Source organism: Carcharodon carcharias, chromosome 27, assembly GCF_017639515.1.
Source record: "Carcharodon carcharias isolate sCarCar2 chromosome 27, sCarCar2.pri, whole genome shotgun sequence".
In the NCBI taxonomy this organism is placed as follows: domain Eukaryota; kingdom Metazoa; phylum Chordata; class Chondrichthyes; order Lamniformes; family Lamnidae; genus Carcharodon; species Carcharodon carcharias.
In genome coordinates, this window is record NC_054493.1 from 11,746,517 (window position 1) to 11,762,214 (window position 15,698).

Consider the following 15,698-nt stretch of genomic DNA (forward strand, 5'->3'; position numbering starts at 1 on the left):
ACTTGTTAGAGAGGGAGACAGCCACAGGGGATTTCTGCACTGACTGCCTGCCTCTTCTAGCGGTCACTCATCTATCTGCCTGTACCTTGGGGGTGACCACATCTCCAAAACTCCTGTCAATGACGCTTTCCGCCACCTGAATGCTCCTAAGTTCATCCAACTGCTGCTCCAACCTATCCATGCGGTCTGTGAGGAGCTGCAATTGGGTACACTTCCTGCAGGTGCAGTTGTCCAGGACACTTGAAGCGTCACAAATTTCCCACATCCCATAGGTGAAGCACTTCACCCCAGCAACTGCCATTTATAGAACTATTTAACAAATTAATTTAAATCTAATAACTGCTTATTGACTCCTTATTAATTATACGTTCCCTAGGGCTAGATTTCTACTGTAAATGTTAAATTACAAGAACACTAATCCCCTGATTCTGGTCTAGATACCCTCTACTTATTAATTAAGTGATTAATTTATTTGGATTAATTAGTTTAACAATGTTTAGTTTCAAATTCAGTATAGATTCTCTACCAGCCAATCAGGTCACAGATTTACGATGACGCCACTTTTAATTTCTTTTAGACTCGAGGTCCGGGCGCGAATCCCCGAGGTAAGGTTTTTATTCTCACCGCTCTGGAACACCGCCCTCCGACTCTGCTCGCCTGAACTCTCCTCGAGCTCTTTTACCCTGTATATCCTCCGCTCTCCTCGCGCTCTTTTAACCTGTGTCTCCGCCGCTCTCCTTGCGCTCTTTTATCCTGAGATATAAGAAGATCTAATAAGATCTTATAAGAAGAACTGTTTCCATTAGCAGAAAATTCGAAAATTCAAGGCCACCATTTTGAGAGCAAAAAAAGATAGGGAAAGATTATATTCATTTATTACACTGCCACTTGTTCAGAGCTGGAACCGCTGCAAAATATCCGGCTATGTGGGAAATGCAGGGACGAAAGATGAATTGTATAACTCTTTCAATGAAGCCTAGACATGATTGGCCGAATTGCCTCAGACCTTCCTCTAAGATTCTAAGCCCTTCCTGTCCCTCCCATCTTGTTTGTTTTCAGTGCGTTGAACAGTGAGCAAGTGTAGGATGGTCAGAGAATTCTGCAGATTCAACCGTCGCTATTTCCGCTCCACCAGTTCCAGGTGCAGCTGAGAGTCACCGCACACTTCACTCAATATTGAGTCTGCGGTATCCCCGCCCACAGCTTCCGTTTGCTGCTCTCGCTGTGACCCGATTGTGTTATTGGAAAGTTTGCTGCAGCTGGTCCTTTCCTGTCATTGGTTGGATCAGCAGTGCAGTGGGACGGGGATCTGTATTTCTGCTCCGATAGAGGATTTCTCACACTGCAAAGTCACCGACTCAGGAGTTATGATGGGGAACCGTCTCGCTCCGCTCCTCATCATTATCTCACTTCTCAGTAAGTATTTCCTTCCCAGTAAAACTCCTTCTCCTTCTGACAACTGTAGCCCAGATGCTATTGTTGGTAAGAAAAAAGTGATGATGATTATGTTGATTAAAATGAGGCTGAGGCTAATTGTTGTTTTTACTATATTTTCATGTTAGAATGGAGCCACCCAGACACAGTGGAACGACCGGTTGCTGAAATAACGGCGGAAGAAGAAAGAAATGCCACCCTAACTTGCACCTTGAAAACAAGCGATTCTAACCCTTATGTGTACTGGTACAGTCAGCGCCCTGGGCAGCCTCCACAGTACATGCTTCGTATCCTGGGAGGGGAGGTATACAGACACACCGACATCACCGACCGCTTTTCAGCTACGTTGAATAAAACAGCTAAGATTACCGAGCTAATGATCTGCAACGTCCTGATCTCTGACAGCGCAGTATATTTCTGTGCCACGCAACCCACACTGCTGCAGATATATAGCGGATCCAGTACAAAAACCCAACACTGAGAGTTCCAGTTAGTGCTCAGCAGAAGAGGCTCTGACACCAATAAACAGAAGCAATAATCCCGCCTCCACAGCGAGAGTCTCAGGGACCATCGCAAAATTGCAACAAAACACAACCCCCTGCAAGATCCGACAATGAGCACTTCAGCAGTAATAACAACATGCGATTTCAACTCGAGCGTATAAGAAAAATGAACATCCTGAATCGATCTATGGTGCTTTCACTCACCTTTCTTTTCCTTGCATGCCCTTCCCTGCCGACTTGTTCTTTCTCAGTCTCTGTCTTCACCCGTTACCAATACTTTCAGCCATTCTCTTCTTCCAGTCTTTACATTAAACGTTTCAGGCCATTGTTACTTTTTATAAATTAACTCAGACTAACCCAGATGCCCATAGATCCAGGCCCAGTTTTATCCGAGGTTGCTGACACAGATTCCCTTTATTACTGAATAATTTACTCATCCTGACACGCCTGTATTCACCCTGCTCTCCCACAGTATGGAATGAATGTGAAAGTACAGCAGTTCTCATAGAGAGACAGAGTTACATCATTTTCGAACGGGATATTATTATTATTGATTTCAGCTCCTTACAAATGGGTCCGATGAATGATAACACTGTCTGCTGTAGCCCCGCCCACAGCTTCACGTTTGCTGCCGTCTCTCTGACCCGCCTTGCCTGCCCTGTATTATTGGACCGGTTGCTGCCTCTGTTCTCGTTGGCATTGTTTGGGTCAGCAGTTCAGTGGGGCGGGCTCGGTATTTCTGCTCTGACAGAGGATCCCTCGGGCTGCAGCATTCAGAGAGAAGAACCATCCTACGTAACCATTTCAGTCCGCTCCTCATCATTAGATTACTTCTCAATATGTATTTCCTTCTTCGTGAAACTCTATTCACTCCATTCTGGGAATCCCTGTCAGTTGAGGGTTGTATCGAATCTCGGGCAGGTACAGCCACAATGTTCAGCGGCGCTGTCAATCGCTTAGACACAAACCGAAAGAAAACCACATTAACCTCGGATCAAACTGTCACCAACTGTTTTCAGGAGCGGCCAACAGAACAAACTGCAGAATCCATTCGACCGGCATATCATCACAGAATCAGATTTGGAGATACCTCTTCTAATCCTCACTCTCAATAGATTGTTGCTATGTCTCAGGTAGCTTTCATCTCACTTCCTTCTGTCTCCATGGGTCTGTGACGTCCTTCGGTGGTCAGCTGACTGACAGTGAAACACCCCGAGCTGGACTACAGTCAGGTAGAGGAACAGCTGCACTTTTCGAGACGGGTGTGGGTGGAATTAAACCTTGGTCTGTTCATTATCACCAGAAAGCTCGGGATTTTAATGGCGACAGAAAAGCTTCCAGCATTAAGGGAACATTCTGAAGCTCAGTGGTCAGTGGGTGAACTCTGTACTTGAGGTTTGTTTTAGAGATCACAGTCACTGCCTGGTGAGCTGTGCTCATTGTGTATAAACTGTCTCCGACCCAGCAACACACTCTGATCAAACAAACCCTGTGAACAGGCCGCGGACAAAGGGTCGATGAAACCGACAGGGGAGATGGGGAAAGGGTTGTTCAATATTACAGACAGGCACAGAAATAGCATCAAAAGGCAACAAGTTAATGAAAGTAATCAAATAGATTTATGAAAATCGATTGTGGCACAAGCTGGAGTTGAAATCAGCTAATATAATTCCGCTAACGTTGGTGTTCTTACTGGATCTTTTAGGAAGGTCCCTGTGACCCTCACTGTGGGGAATGCTTTATTGCTACTGTTTTGCGGTGTGTGAGCGCCCCATGCTGAGCACAAACTGGAACTCCCAGTGGGGTTTTTGCACCGGACCTGCTATATCTCTATAGCAGTTTGGGTTCCATGGCACAGAAATACACGGCGCTGTCGGAAAGAAGAGCCCCGGAGACATTTAAATGAACAGTGTAGTTTCCTATGTGCAAATCAGCAGAGAGCCTGTCTGTTAAGTTTGGAGACCTTTCTTCATCCCCCAACTTTATACTTTCAGTAAATATCTCGGAGCTTCGTTGTACCAGGACAGAGTTTGGGCAGGTTCGGTTGTCGAGTAACTGCAGTCCAATGTTATGCTCTGTCCTTCCAGAATCATTAATTCAGACGGATCTTGGAACACTGAATCCGCGCCACTCGTTCCCGTAACACAAATGCAGAATTTTTCAAAAGTCAGGGAGGAAATATAACCCCTGTAAATACACTGACAATTTAGACATAGAGTGACCAGGCAGCAAGACCATCATTATCAGTAAGGAACATGGGGAGCACATGGTGCCTGGTATCGAGCGCAACAGTAAACCACAGGTTATTCTAAATATGTTGATCCCTCTGGTCTGATATTAAAGTGCAACCCAGATCAGGATCAGATCTCACTTTTTTAGAAATAGAGGAGTGTTTACCTGAGAGAGGATTGGCTGGTCTGTTGGAGATAATGACAGTTCCCCACCAATCAAGGAGAGCTACAGACAGTTGGTTTCTCTGATTACCTCCATCATTCTGATATTTTTATCTTGTCGGTCTTGATGTCTGCCTCCCTGGTGGGTCAATCTCCCCTTAAAGGAAACATTCCCTCCGCAGTAAAACGCATGGGAATGAATACAAGGAAACAGTGGGGTGAATACAGGATTGCACAAATTCGGCAAGCGCACAGTTACGCGTAAACATCTCCAGGCGGTGTGAATGTCAGCCTGGAGTTCTCTCATTGATATCGGAGTGAAAGTCAATCAGGAAATGTAGTTTATGTTTGTCTCATTCAATGCAACCATAGTGACCAAAGAGCATTGAGGCGGCGTGGTAAATATAAACTGCACTGGTACAGAAAGTAAATATGAAGCAAATGTGGATTTAAAGGCAAAGGAGTAAAATTATTTACAGGCAATGAGGAACCAGCAAACAACGCTGCTAAATTTAATGATTTTGAGCCGGCGATGACCATTGACGTTAGAAATACCCCAGAGATCCAACCAACCTAAATAAAATAATCTATTGTTGTAAAGAGAAGGAAAAATTCATTCCCAGTGACCGTTCAAGAGTTCTCTGCATTGAGACAGCCAGTCCCTGCGTGATGCACTGAATGACGCCTGATGACAGCAACCAATAATAAGCCGATTGGTGAGAAAGTCACTCATTAGTCATTCACTATAAGAGGAGAATGTGAAGCTCTCACTCTCCCCCTCCTCTCCATCATTGCGAACCCTGGGCTCGGCAGCAAGTTCCAGCCTGGAAATCAGACCCTGATGGATCCGCCTTTTGTTCATCTTCATCGTCATGAACAGAAACCCCCGCAAAGGCCTGTTTACAATAGGGTCCCTGATGCTCTGGATATTGTGTGAGTTTATTTACATAGTCAGCTGCATTGTCTAACCAATCGCTTAATACCCTGTCGTACTTGTGGAATTTTTCCTCTGTTTACAGCCGTTCAGTGTGAGGATCAGAGCTCCCACCCTGAGCAGGTGGTGTGTCGGGAAGGGGAACGGGTTGAAATGAGCTGTCGGCTCTCTATTGGCTCTGGTCATACCGTACCCTGTTACAGGCAAACACTCTCAGGGGCTCCGACACTTATTGGCTCCTAATATGAGGAGAGCGTGACAGAAGGACGCTCCACCTTGCTCTTTGATCGAGTGAAGAATTTCAACACCATCTCTATAGACAACACAGCCGTCCAGGACGCCGGAATCTATCACTGTGCGAAGCAGACACAGTGAGACAAAGAGCGGATCAGGACGTACAATATCTTGTTCACTGCCCTTCTCCGCTGCACCTTTAACCTTTACCCAAACAGGGCCTTTTGAAATGCCGGCGATGTTCAAAAACTTTACTTTCTCATTTTCAAACTTCCATCTGGATAAAGTTAGAAAATTCCAAGGCCGTTGCTGTAGATACGGCGCCCAGAAACATATTAAGTAAAACTTGGTTATAGAACATACCAAATAAAGATATGGACAGACAAAGGTATGTGACTCTCATATACCTAGATAGGTACATAAACGAGAAAACGAAACATAAGCAAGGAGATAAATAGATAGGTAAATAAAAAGATAGATAGATAGATACATAAATAGAGAGATAGATAGATAGATTGATTGACTGATTGATAGATAGATACGAAGATAGGATGAGAGGAAGATAGATCAGTTTATTATGCAAAAACAATTATAGATGTATATATTTTCATTCATTTTACATATCATGATGCTAATTTTATTCTTGTTCTCGCAGCTGTTGTTTGTAACTCGGAGACATTTCGGATCTCGGTGTATGGGGGAAGTGCAGGACGAACTATTTCACTTCATAATTCCGCTAGTTTCGCTACCAGTGATCTTGGATTCTGTTACCGGCAATTCTCCAATCGAGCTCCCTAGTATCACGTCCCAACACTCAGAGATGAAATAGTTGGGGGAAGGTTTAAAGTATCCTGGAGCCGTGAGAAAGGCTCCATCACTCTCACTGTTAACATAGTCCGGCTATCAGACACTGCGGTGTATTACAGTGCAGTGAGACACGGGAAACAAATAGGTGAGGATCTTGTACATAGACACTCTCGACATGGAGACTGAGGGGACAATCAGCTCACGGGTATTCGAAGTGCTTGTGATACAAGTAAAATCAGTCAAAAAATTGTACAATTTGTTATCAGAGCAATTTAGTAGAATAAAATAATATTTATCTATCGGTACGAGAGATATCGACTGTAAAGGATATGCAAACAATGAAGCACTGAAGCAACCAGAATAAAGAAAGAAGGACTGTTTGTTATTGAGTACAGTTCCTGTACCTACATCTCAGCAGCGCCAGAATGAGGAATACTAGATACATCCTTACGTTCACAGGTCAATAAGCAAACACGAAACAGCTGGCATTAGATGAACACATATCGGGTAAACACATTACCAGATAACTAAAGGAACCAATTTCAAGTCACGTGGAATTTCTGCTTCTGAGTTGGTTGTAACTGTTGTTCACACGATGTAAGAAGCAGTTTGTTGATCTGCTGCTCCCTAACCCAGTGGCTCATATCTGAACATGCCAGTTGTCTGAAGACCAGCAAGTTCCTCCCCTCCATGTGTAGGAAACTGAGGGGAAACCTGTCGCTTTCTGCGAGTGGCTCTGGAAAGGAACATATCAGGCACTGGGTGTTCGAATCCAGTAAAATTCTTTCCTGATAGAATGAATGGAGGCTGGAGAAATGTACCTCACAAAGGAATCAACATCTTCCGGCAGCTCCCAGCGTCCTTTTATTCAGAGACCTATTTCAGGCAATTGAAATATCTCTTGGGGGAAGGGAGTTGAAAGGGAAATGCAGTTTTCTCGTTGTTGCATCTTTTCCTTCAAGGTTTCCTTCATTTGCTTTTCACACTCGTTATTTGTACTTTCCTTTATTCATCTTTTCTTATTTTGTTATTGTCTTCTCCCTGACATGAATTGGCAAACATTTCTAACCATTCTTGCTCTCAATCTCCCTTTTCATGTTTGCTCCTCTGTTTTCCCTGTCTGGGTTTCCACTTATCTTTATTTCGCACTTTTTGATCTCTCTCTCTTCACTATTTTCTATTTTAAGCTCATGCACTATAGATTTCCATTATTATTACCGGATATGCCAAAACACAGCGGAGGAGCTCTCCCACAGGGTCTCGGTTTCTGTACGGACTTTGTTTGCTACTCTGTGTCCTCACGGCACAGAGATAGGTGGTGCTGTCTGTCATTCGGATGTCTTTCAAGGTCATTGTGCTGAATTTATTGACTCACCGGATTGCAACAGTGATCCTTCCTTGTTGATCGGTACCACATGTGGCCATAACCAGATGCTGGAGGGGCTGTTATGGGCGGAGTCTGTCCCAGTACGAGACGGTTGCCGAGCAGTTCATGGATATGATTCCCACTTCACTGAGAACCAGCCGCCCAGGGAGCTGCATAACCTCAGCTTCACTTGTCACCTTCGTACAGAGAAGTGCATAAACCATCACGAAAACCCCGTAAATTCAGAACATTATTGAACCAGATGAAATGCTTGTAGACCGAATTGTCCACGGAGAACCAGGGCACGGATAGCAAATTCAGGAGAATTAACTATCAGCCAGACCCCCGCTTCAGACCAAACTCAGAGGTTTCTTCGTGTGGAAAACCAAAGGAACATGTGCGCGGGATGTGCCTACTCTGGAGCTTCCACTTTCCATGCTTCTCACTAATGGCAGCTTACAATAGGAACAGGAGAAGGCCATTCAGCCCGTGGAGCCTGCCCTGGCTTTTACCCATACTATCTCCATAACCCCTTACGTTATTGTTAATCAGAAATCTATCAATTGTATCTTAACTACACTCAAAGACTGAACTTTCACGGCCCTCTGGGGTGGAGAATACCAAAGATTCGCAACTCTCAGAGTAAAGAAATTTCCATTCATTTTTGCCATAGGTGGCTTCCCCATTATTTTGAAATTGTGTCCCCTGGTTCTAGACTCCCCAGTCGGGGGAAACATCTTACCTGCATCTACACTGTCTATTATTTTAAGTGCTCTGTAGGTTTCAATCAGATCACCTCTCATTCTTCGAAACTTTAGAAAATACAGGCCCAGTTTCCCCAATCTCTCCTCATAAGACAGTCCCACCATTCCAGGAAGAAGTCTTGTGAACCTTCGCTGCACTACCTCGAAAGCGGTACTATTTCTGAGTTAAGGGGGACAAAACTGCACACAGTACTCCAGGTGTGACCTAACCAAGCTTCTATTCAATTGAAGCAACGCTTTCCTTGCCTCTCAACTCACAGGCGGCACCCCACACTCAGTCTTTCTCCAGGACACCAGCTCACGCTCTCTGAGCTCACACCGGGCCACCCATACTCAGTGTCTTTGACGGAGACCTGCTCACACTCTCTGAGCTCATACTGCGGTGCCCACACCCAGTGGTTCACATTGCCCTCTTGTGTACTAATGATTGCGAGGTGTTTTTACTGCCGCTGAATCCGGCAAGTTGTATTTTACAGTATAGTTATAAATGAGAATAGATTTTCCCTCCTTCTTGGTGTTGTTCGCTTTTCCAGAGAGACCCTAATTCTCGCCTTCCTTTGTAAAATCCACAATTCTGATCTGTTTCTCTCTTCCAGTCTGAGTGAAACCTTGTTGCACACTTTGCTCTCACAATGTGTGTAAAGAGGAATTTCATTATTCCAGTCTGAAAATATGCTTTTATTCTTTGAACCTTACTCAGATGTGTGCATAACGAACCTTTCTTGCTGATGTTTCAATATGTCAACAATGGTAATTGCATCGTAAATGATAATGAAAGAACGAAATAACCTTACATTCAGTTAGCATTTTTCACGATTAATGGACGTCTCAAAGGGCTTATCGCCATTGAAGCGCTTGTTGAAGTGTGATCATTGTTGTAATTTAGGAACTGTAGTCGTTAATGTCCATACAGCAAACTCACATATAGCAATGGGATAGCCAATTTGTGTGATGTTGATTGAGGGATGAGAATTGGATAATTCCCATGCTTTTCTTAGAAAGAGTGTCATGACATATTTTACATTCACCTGAGCAGAGAGGTGTAGATCGTGTTAATGCCTCATCCAAAATACGTCACCTCTGGTGATGTAGTTCTCCTCCAGTGATGCACCTGAGCGTCAGCATTGATTTTTGTTCTCAAGTCCTGGAGTGAGGTTGAACCCAGAACATTTTGATGCAGCTGGGAGTGTTTCACCAACTGAACCAGGGCTGACAATATGCAAGAAAGTGTAAAAGCACTGATACCAATTTCAAAGCAATGCTGCTATTTTTCAATGTTCTTTACAGCTTTCTGTATTCAACATTGTGTTCAATTACAGATGATGACCTCTGCCTCCATCTTTTTCATGTTTTTTTTTTGCTGGTTCGTTCTTGTCTCGTTTCTTTCTTTATCCCTTCATGTTGCATTTGGGCAGCCGCCAAGGAGCCATTCACACCTCACCTGGAGACATGATTAGTTTGTTCAGAATACTCCTTACCATTCTTATTGGCTTTTTAAAATTATTTGATGAGATGTGGGCGTCGCTGACAAGACCCATTTGTTGCCGATCCCTAATTGCCCATGAACTGAGTGGCTGTTGAGGCTATCTCGGAGGGGAGTTATGAGCCAAACACATTGCTGCGGGTCTTGATTCTCATGTAGATCAGGCCAGGCAGAGATGGCAGATTTTCTTCCCCAAAGCACATCGGTACACCAATCAATGTTACTTTCATGGTCACTATTACAAAACTAGATTTCATTCCCAAGTTTTGTTCTTTAAATTTAAATTTACCACATGCTGTGTGGAGGGACTTAAACCCGTGCAACCGAGTCGCTCAATTACTAGTGCAACAACATAACCATTATATCACTGTCTTTCCATTAAATGTACCCACTACCACAGAGCAAGCAATGAGGGTCAAAACGAATAACAACGAAGGGAACCTGTGGGTGGGGCTGCCTGTGCAGGGTAACTGCCAGTTCTGCCCTTATAATGTCCAGTTGATAACAGGGAGTAATGTGTGATCACACGTTATCCTTTCAGAACCCATGAGAATTTTTCAACATCAGAACAAAGAGAAAAGTGGAATTGTATCCATGTGGCACGATTCAATGACCAGTGTTTAGGCAACATTTTCAGAAAATTTAGCTTTGGAACTAACAAAGAAGTATGAGTGTTGTTAAATATAAATGAATTCTATTTTATTGGAGGTTCTTTACATTTATGACTTCATCTAATCTTTAAACTCTTTGAATGACGTTCGTTATTTTCCACTTTCTTTCATTTATTTTTCCATACTTATCTCATGTTATGAGCTTTTCACGATTGATTCCTGCACCTATTCGCTTTACCTTTGCCGCTCACTCATTCTGGCTTGTGCATTTACTCTTCCTTTCTCAGCGTCTATCTTTCTAACTCCCTGCATTTCTGATCACGTTTAAACCTTTATATATTATATTGCCTTGCTCTTGCGCTTAACGTCGTCCCCAACACCGCACCCCCGACACACACACACACACACGCACACACACACACACACACGGCCCTCGTATTGTTATTACCACATAATTCACAAGCCAATCGTGGAAACATTGTAGACCGGAGCCCCCACTCTGTGTAGGTTGGTGTACGAGCTCTCAGTTTATTTGTTACACTCATGGCGCATAGATAGCTGGCAGTGTCTGTAACTTGCGCATCCCTCACTGTCATGATACTGAGTTTGGTGTCTCCCCCGATTGAAGCAGAGATCCTCCCGTTTTGATCAGTTCCTCTTGTGGCCATCACAAGATGTTGGGGTGGTTGATTGGGGAGCTGCCTGTACCAATGCACCGTGCTCATCAATTTTGTGATGGTGCAGTTCATGGATACAATTCCTGTTTCACTGAAAACCATCCTCACTGGGAACTGCGTCACCTCATCTTCACCTGTCATTTCACTGTAGATCAGAATGGATAAGAGCAAACACTCTCTGTAAACCCAGAGCATTATCAGATCACATGAAATATCGGCAGAAGCAATTGACCACGGAGATCAGGTTACGGCCAGGAAATGGATATTATTTTCTGAAGATTCAGCAAGGAGCCAAACACTCGCTTCAGGTCAAACTCAGAGGCGATTTTCTGCCGGACTAACGAAAGAAGTCGAGCCTTGGGGCTTACCGCTTCAGAATTCACACTGACACCGGTTCATACGGCCTCTCAGGCCCGCCCACAGGGCCGCCCACATCCAATCAATTCCAAACAGAGAACAAAGGCAACAAACTCTCCAATAATAAAGGGCAAGGAAGCCGGGTCATACTGACGACAGCAGTGGACGATGCTGTGGGCGGTGTTAAAGCAGGCAGAACACATTCGGTTTCATGTGCAAGGAAGTGAATTCAGTGGTAATGACCCCTTCGAAAAGGATATAACTCTGCCTTTCTAGAAGAGTTGCGGCGCTTCCACATTCATTCTATACTGGGGAGAGAGTTTCGGGACAGAAGTATCAGGGTTATAATATTATTCAATAATAAGCAAAATTTTCATTAATTAGCTCTCTTGGTTGTTAATTAATACCCATAGAAGTAGCAAACTCAGCTCCGTAAATTAAAGACTGAAGGAAGAAACTGTATACAATTCTGTTTGCCTAATGGAGGCGGGATGATAAACAAGTCAGCAGGGAAATGCTTCGAAAAAGAAAAGTGTAATTGAAGCATTACATTGCTATTTACAAAGTTCGTTTTTATTATACATTCAAATTTTAAAGACAAACTAATCTAATCAGCTGTTTTTGCTGAATGTTAAATGTTTTATGATCTTTTAAAAAGGTCCGCGTGATGTCACATTCAAAGTTGAATTACTCCTTTGTTTTTGTTGGTGTGAGAGCGCCCTCTGCTGAAAAACTCTGTGAGTTTTTGCCTGGGATCCGCTATCTCTGTGCAGCAGTGTTGGACTCATGGCACAGAAATACACGGCGGAGTCGGAAATCACTCTGTTGCCGATCGTTAGATCAGCGATATTGGCAGTTTTATTAAGCGTAGAAGAAAACCGATCAGTGATATTGGTGCTCCTGTACACATTCTCTCCAAAATGATGAAGCACGTACTCTGGAGGCTGCCTGGCATTTTCACTGTGCCAGTACAATAAAAGCTGCGATTGCTTGCTTTCAAAATGCAAGTTTTTGCAGCATTAATTTCCTCTTCATCCAGTATTTCATGAACCGGCTGTTCTACTGTGTCTTGGTGGCCCCAATCTAATATTAAAGAAAAGTAAAAACAATAGTTAGCATCAGCTTCGTGTTGGTCAACATAATCATCATCACCGCCATCACCATTAATTTAACAACAATGACCTCTGGGTCACAGCAGTAAGGAGGACAATGGATTTTACCAGGAAGGAGATGCTTGCTGAGAAATCATTTAACATTGAGGAGTGGAGTGAAATTGTTCCCCACGTTACGTCCTGAGTCTGTAACTTACATGCAAAACATCCTGTGTCAAAGCAGAAATACTGATTCTTGTCCCACTGCACTGCTCACCCAAACAATGAAAAGAATGAACCACCGGCAGCAATCTCGCCAATAACACCATCGGGTCAGAGCGACAGCTGTGAGCGGAGATACCGCAGACTAAGTATTGAGTAAGATGTACGGTGACTCTCAGCTGCTTTCTGAACTGAGGGAGCGGAAATAGCGACGGTTGAAACTTCACAGGTTTGTGATAATCCTGCACCTGCTCACTGTTCAAGTGACAGAGAACAAATAGAGCAGAAGAGACATGGAGAAACTTGAATCATTGAAACTTAAATCACTAAATTAGACTATTTGCCATACCTTCCCTGTGTCTGTTTGGAAGAGTTATCAAAACCGCCTTTCAACTCTCGCAATTTCCGCATGAGGGGCAAGTTTTCCCATTTTCAACTTACAAACAATTTATTTTTGAAGGTTACGACTGAATGTTATTCTTCCACCCTTTGGGTCGTGCATTTCAGATTTTAACACAGTTTAATAAGTGAATTTCACCTTTTTCTTATCTTTTTTTCTCTGAAAATGGGGTGCATGTGTTATCGAATTTTCCGCTACTAGGTACAATTATGCATGATTTATTGCATCAGATCTCTTACAATTTTGAGAACTTCAATTAGGTATCTCCTTTAAATCATTTGATAAATGAATAGCGCCAGTTTCTCTCGTCTGTTTACATTTAAGGCCGCCATCCTTGGTACCTGCCTGGTGTATTATTTCTTATGTTTAATTTCCAAAATCTTGTCATTCTATCTAAATAGTGGTTCCCTGATTTTTAAATAGTAATATGGAAAGAATTGCATTATTCTCTGGCATAAACATTTTAAAAAAAGCCTGAGTATAATCAGCACCAATTTAAATTCCTGGGAAACAATATTTGACATGCCTGTTTTAATATGTATACCAATGAATCCTACGTTCACTCAATGGCCCCATTCTAAACCGCTTTGAACGGAATCGGCCAGCAGAGGACGCCAGGCTCATGAATGTTGATTAGAAAGTCACGTGTGACCAACACCGGAGCCAATAAGGCTGTTAGCCTGAGTGAGGTCACAATGGGCCTGGCCCCCTGCAGTGTGCGGTTGGAAGAATGAGCTGCACAGAGCCCGAATCCCCTCTCTCCTCAATCTCTGGCTGATTCCATTCACAATCAATAAGGGAGATTCACTCAGGCATGTTTCTGATAATACTGGCCTCGCTGTTAGGTAGTAAGTACTGGATTATGTTCACCAAGGTAGGTTAGCAGATTGATGCAAAGAGTTTGATATTATGACTTAATGCGGTTAGCGATCAGGTACATACATATTATAGACAGCTTGGTAGGTGGGAATTTGCACATAGATACAGGTGGAAACAGGTTTAGATTTCACCTCGTGGTTTTTTATTCCTCAAACTCCACAGGTGGACTATTTGCAGATGCAGTGGCCTAGTCTCCGCTGACAACAACCGTATTAGATGGGGGTTCTGTGCAGTTACATTGTGAATATAAAACCCTGAATATTGAGTTTATGCAATGGTATCGGCAGAAACTGGCACAGCTGGATAATCAGCAGAACAATAGTGCTGAAAGAAGACACAATCTCAGGACAATATCTGGCGGCTGCTGACTGGCCTACAAAGTCTGGGTCCCTCAATATAAGCGGCCTGAGTGTGGAGGACAGCACGGTCTTTGTGCAGTGAGGCACAGCGTCAGATAACAGAATAGGCGCCGTACAAAACCCTCAGCGACTATTTGCAACACCGTTAAGCTCTTTTTGCGCATTTACTGGCGGGGACTTCGACTCAAGAAAGCGCAAGAAGAAAGATTGGCATAAAAGCAAAATACTGCCGATGCTGGAAATCTAGAACAAAAACAAAAATACCTGGAAAAACTCAGCAGGCCTGACAGCATCTGCGGAGAGGAACATAGTTAACGTTTCGAGACAGAATGACTCTTCATCAGAACTAAGGAAAAATAGAACCGAGATGAAATATAAGCTGGTTTAAGGGTGAAGCGTGGGGGGGTGAGGGGGGGGGGGGGGGGGGGTGGGGGGGGGTGTGGAGGTGGGACAGGAAGAGCTGGATAGATGGCCAGTGATAGGCGGAGATTGCTAAAAGATGTCATTGACAAAAGGACAAAGATTTGTTGGCGGTGGTGATATTATCTAAGGAATGTGCTAAAGGGGACATTAAGGGTAGAAAGTAGGACAGGCAAGGTACAGATAGCCCTAGTGAGGGTGGGGTGGGGTAGGGTGGATGGATGGAAATAAACTTTAAAATAATGGAAATAGGTGGGAAAAGAAAAAATATATTAATTATTGGAAAAGTGGGGTCGGAAAGGGTGTGGGGATGGAGGAGAGAGTTCATGATCTAAAGTTGTTGAACCCAATAATCAGTCTGGAAGGCTGTAAAGTACCAAGTCGGAAGATGAGGTGCTGTTCCTCCAGTTTGCGTTGACCTTCACTGGAACATTGCAGCAGGCCAAGGACGGACATGTGGGCATGAGAGCAGTGTGGCGTGTTGAAATGGCAAGTGGCAGGGATGTCTGGGTCATGCTTGCAGACAGACCGAAGGTGTTCCGCAAAGCGGTCACCCGGTCTCACCAATGTAGAGGAAACCGCAATGTGAGCAGCGGATGCAGGAGGCTAAATTGAGGGAAGTGCAAGTGAATTGCTGCTTCACTTGAAAGGAATGTTTGGGCCCTTGGAAGGTGAGGAGGGGGAAGTAAAGGGGCAGATTTTGCACCTTCTGCGGTTGCATTGGAAGGTGCCATGGGAGGTGGTTGAGGTGTATGGGGTTATGG

The 15,698-nt window shown here is 43.9% G+C and overlaps 1 protein-coding gene and 1 gene segment (V, D, J or C); both read left to right on the forward strand.

Moving 5' to 3' along the window:
* Positions 1-15,698, forward strand: part of LOC121270240 (gastrula zinc finger protein XlCGF8.2DB-like) — a 236,152-nt gene that overhangs the window by 72,565 nt on the left and 147,889 nt on the right. The gene's annotated exons all lie outside the window — the stretch shown is intronic.
* LOC121270256 lies at positions 1,341-6,296 on the forward strand. The segment is given in 3 exon segments: positions 1,341-1,416; positions 1,563-1,895; positions 6,154-6,296. Coding segments are annotated over 3 exon segments (525 nt in total).